Source organism: Camellia sinensis, chromosome 12 (genome assembly GCF_055761805.1).
Source record: "Camellia sinensis isolate YWXY chromosome 12, ASM5576180v1, whole genome shotgun sequence".
Lineage (NCBI taxonomy): Eukaryota > Viridiplantae > Streptophyta > Magnoliopsida > Ericales > Theaceae > Camellia > Camellia sinensis.
This window is the reverse complement of record NC_138972.1, coordinates 71,005,124-71,009,474: the sequence shown is the minus strand read 5'-3', so window position 1 is coordinate 71,009,474 and position 4,351 is coordinate 71,005,124. Positions and strand designations below refer to the sequence as shown.

General features: G+C 33.9%; 1 protein-coding gene across 1 annotated transcript; it reads right to left on the bottom strand.

Annotated features, from left to right (window-relative positions):
• Positions 1-268: 268 nt before the first annotated feature.
• LOC114264421 (receptor-like protein 6) lies at positions 269-3,174 on the bottom strand. Its single transcript, XM_082898897.1, is given in 2 exon segments — positions 269-1,415; positions 1,418-3,174. Coding segments are annotated over 2 exon segments (2,775 nt in total). The 5' UTR covers positions 3,133-3,174; the 3' UTR covers positions 269-355.
• Positions 3,175-4,351: the final 1,177 nt, after the last annotated feature.

Below are 4,351 nucleotides of genomic sequence, written 5' to 3'. Positions count from 1 at the left end.
CATGTAGTTCCTAATTTCTAATGTCAGCATGAATTATTTTACCATTTTGTTTTCTTCTCCTTGACTTGGATCTAAATTTGTTATTTTAGGCGATTAGAATTACAGAGTTGAGAATTCAATTTTTGTAAAAGAGTTTTTTTTTTTTTCTTCTTCATGTAATCTATTCTCTTTCTACTTACATACATGCATGTAACTATATATTCTAGCAGTCAATCATGTGCGTCAAATTTAAAACATAGAAGTAGGAAATGAAAAGGGATATCATGGTTCACAATCAAATTAAAAACAAACAGCTTTAATGAAAAGGAAAACATGGTAGTACCTTGACTTCAAACAAGCTCCAGTTCTGAACATGTCATCTTGGTGCATATTGGTACCTAACCACATTTGATCTATTCTTCCGATGACGCATTTTCACTCTAAAAATTCTCGCAAGCCATTCTTCTTTCCTTCGAATGATGCAACTTCCTATCACCAAACCAAATACTGCTCCACATCCATATCCCATCAACACTGCTTCCCATCCAAAACTATCAAGTCTGCATTTATAATTGTGGCTTGAAGAAGATGGTGATTCTGCTACCTTGGGAGTGTTACATTCCTTTGACAAGGGAAAACCACACAAGCCTGCATTTCCCCCATATGAAGTGTTTGAAAATGTATCAAACTGCGGGCCTCGTGGTATAATCCCAGTTAGATTATTTTGCGAGACATCAAAAACCTCAAGAAATGTCAAGCTTGTTAGTTCTTGAGGTATCTTACCAGATAGCTTGTTTTGGGATAGATCCAAGGACTCAAGCTCAGTTAGATTGACCAAGGACAATGGAATCGGACCTGTGAAGCCATTTCTTGAAAAATTTAGGACACGGAGGGCTTTGAGTATTCCAATAGATATGGGAATCTTTCCATCAAACTTGTTGTGCGAGAAATCAATAGCTTTGAAGATGGTGATGATCCTTACGAGTGTCATTTCCAGTCCTTTATTCATTATGGTTACCGAATAATAACCAGAACCAATGCCCATATAATTTAAGGAGGATTTGTCTTCATCATCCATCATCATTGAATGCATGCTCTCAAAGTATTCTGATGGCAATGTGCCTGTAAATTCATTGTGAGACATGTCAATGATATGTAAATTGGTGAAGGCTAATCTCTTCCTTGGTTGCTCTATGGTACCATGGAATTTATTATCTCGCAAGACAATAATCTTCAATTGGGGCAGGTTCTCCAACCAAAATGGAAAAACATCTTCTATGAAATTATGACCCACATTAAAAATTTCTAGGTTCGTGCAATTTGCCAATGATCTTGGAAGCACCCCTTGCAATCCATTGTGGCTAATGTCAAGTTCTTGTAACATGCTTGCATATCCAAATATTTGAGGGATGCTACCATGGAAATTGTTTCTTGCAAATTTATTAACAAAGTTAAATTTCCAATTAAGTTCCCCAAACAGGTAGGGATTAATCCGACAAATTGGTTATTGGACAGATCGAGATATGTAAGAGAATGAAGATTGCAGAGTGGATTGAGTTCTTCATTTAGGTGGTTGTTCGAAAGGTCTAGCACCTCCAACAATTTCGTTCGGGTTTTCAGAAATTCAGGAATTTTACATATGTTACAAGACGACAATCGTAATGTCCTAATGTTTCGGAAAGAGGAGGGAGTGGAGTTGGTGGAGGTCAATGATAGACCACTGTTTGAAAGATCCAAATAATTCAAATATTCAATCTTTGCAAACGTGTCCAGCTCAACAGTGTCGCTTAAATTATTTAATGAAAGATCAAGATAGGTAAGGTTCACAAGATGAAACAAGGAAGGAGGTATTGTCCCATTGATTGAGTTACTGCCTAAATATAGATACCGTAGATTTGGAAGGCCAGTTATTGATGATGGAATGGGACCTGTTAGTTGATTGTTTGAGAAATCTATAGATTGAAGTTGCGAGAAGTTGGAAAAAAGTCGAGGAATTGGGCCTTCAAAATTGTTGTATGAAAGATCAAGAGAGGTAAGGTTCACAAGATGAAACAAGGAAGGAGGTATTGTCCCATTGATTGAGTTATTGCTTAAATGTAGATACCGTAGATTTGGAAGGCCAGTTATTGGTGATGGAATGAGACCTGTTAGTTGATTGTTTGAGAAATCTATAGATTGAAGTTGCGAGAAGTTGGAAAAAAGTTGAGGAATTGGGCCTTCAAAATTGTTGTATGAAAGATCAAGATAAATTAATCGCGTGAGGTTTGTAAGCGATCTCGGAATCGTACCAGAGAAATGGCAGTCATAGAGGTATAGCTGCTCTAAGTTTTTAAGATGGCCGATTGAAGATGGGAATTGACCATTGATCCAGTTATTCCCTCCAAGATCAAGCGAAATTAATCGTGTGAGGTTTGTAAGCGATCTCGGAACCGTACCAGAGAAATGGCAGCCAAAGAGGTATAGCTCCTCCAAGAACTCAAGTTGGCCGATGGAATTAGGTAGCTCTCCGGTGAAATCTATTTCAGAGAGATCCAACGACCTAAGGTGCCTAAGGTGCCGGAGAGTTCCATTAATAAAACTTGCAAGTTTACCTGTGAGTTCTCTGTTACCGCCTAACCGCAGCTCCTGCAATTTCTGTAAGTGGAAAATGCTATTGGAGAAGTTATTCCCTTGCCAAACTTCTTCTTCCGATGATTGTATTGGGCCAGAAAGATTGGAGTAAGAGAGGTAAAGATGGGTCAAATTTGTGAAACGGCCAAATGAAGGTAAAATTTGAGAGTGATTGAAGTTGTTGTAAGAAAGGTCGAGGTGTTGAAGGTGAACAAGATTGAAGAGGCTGCTGTTTGGATGGATGGTACCATATAGGCAGTTACAAAAGAGGTCGAGGCCAATGACATGAGAAGTGGTGTTATCACATGTGACCCCATCCCATGCACAACAATCTGTACCCTCTTTCCAATTATCAGTGATTGGAGCAGAATATTCAGAGCAATCGCAAGCAGGGCAATTGAAGGAAAAGAGTTGCTTAAATTGGAGCAAAACAGTGCTCTCGTGATTATGGCAAAGATGTGCAGAAGAAGAAGAGAAGCAGAAAATTAGGGAATACAGGAGGATACATATTGTGAGTTGATAATTGGATAGTAAGAAACCCATTCTTACACCAGTATTGGGTGGGGTGGTAGAGAGGGCTTTGGATATGATGCTTCTTCTATATGCACTCTCCTTTTTATAACTTAATAAATAATTCAATAATCAAAAAATATAAATTGAAACTTGTCATTGTATATTCTCAAAAAACACTTTTTAGAAAATTCTACTTTTTTATTTTTTATGTTTTTTTGTTTTTACTAAATTTTTTTAATATTTTAAGTAATTTTTTTTTTACTTTTTAGACATAGCTAACATAAATATACCTAAAAAGCAAAAAAATTATGAAAAAAATCATTTAAAAATTCACTAAATACCAAAAATACAAAAAAAAAACGAGAATTCAGTACATTTTTTATATTTTTATGAATTTTTTTAATTTTTTAAAATATTTTTTCACAATTTTTTTTACTTTTTAGATACGTTTAAGTAAGGTGCATCTAAAAAAGTAAAAAAAAAATATTTAAAATTTTAAAAATATTCACTAAAAACAAAAAAAAAAAACACGAAAACCAAAAAACTCAAACCAAACACACTGATTTTTTTTTTTTTTTTTTTTTTGAGAATGATAGTCTCACATATTATCATTGTATTAATTTAATGGACTACATCACTCGGTCAATTTTATTACTAATATAAAGATAATATATAAGATGATAAATTATTTTTAGTAAATAAATGTAATTAGTATTCAGTAAAGCATTATTAAAAGTAATGAGTCCCAACATTGGCTCATTTTTATTACTAATAATATAATGCTAAGATTTGAGGTAATGTATAATTTTTAGTAAATAAATGTAATCATCAATATACTATGAATAAAATTGTATTTGAATCATGAATTGGTAAAAGAATTTGAAAAAGAAAGACAAATATAAATAAAATATAAGCTAAATTTTTTATCTACTTTCTCACATTTTCGTTTTCTTTTTCAAATCACTATTTAAATTCATAATCAAATATGATTTAAAAAGATTTTTTCTTAAAAATTTTTTATAAATGATTTGACCATTTTCCAAACAGTGCCTGAATAAAGGACCCACAATACTATTCTTATTTGGTGCTTTATGTCAATAGCAAGCTTGACTAATAAAAAAATTGGTGCTGATTCTTTGGTACTATGGGCTTCGGATCTCTTGTATCTATTTTTTTGTACCCATCTTCTGTCTCATTCATCTGCCATGTCGTCAATAAATGGGATTGAAGATGGGTATAGGAAATGAGT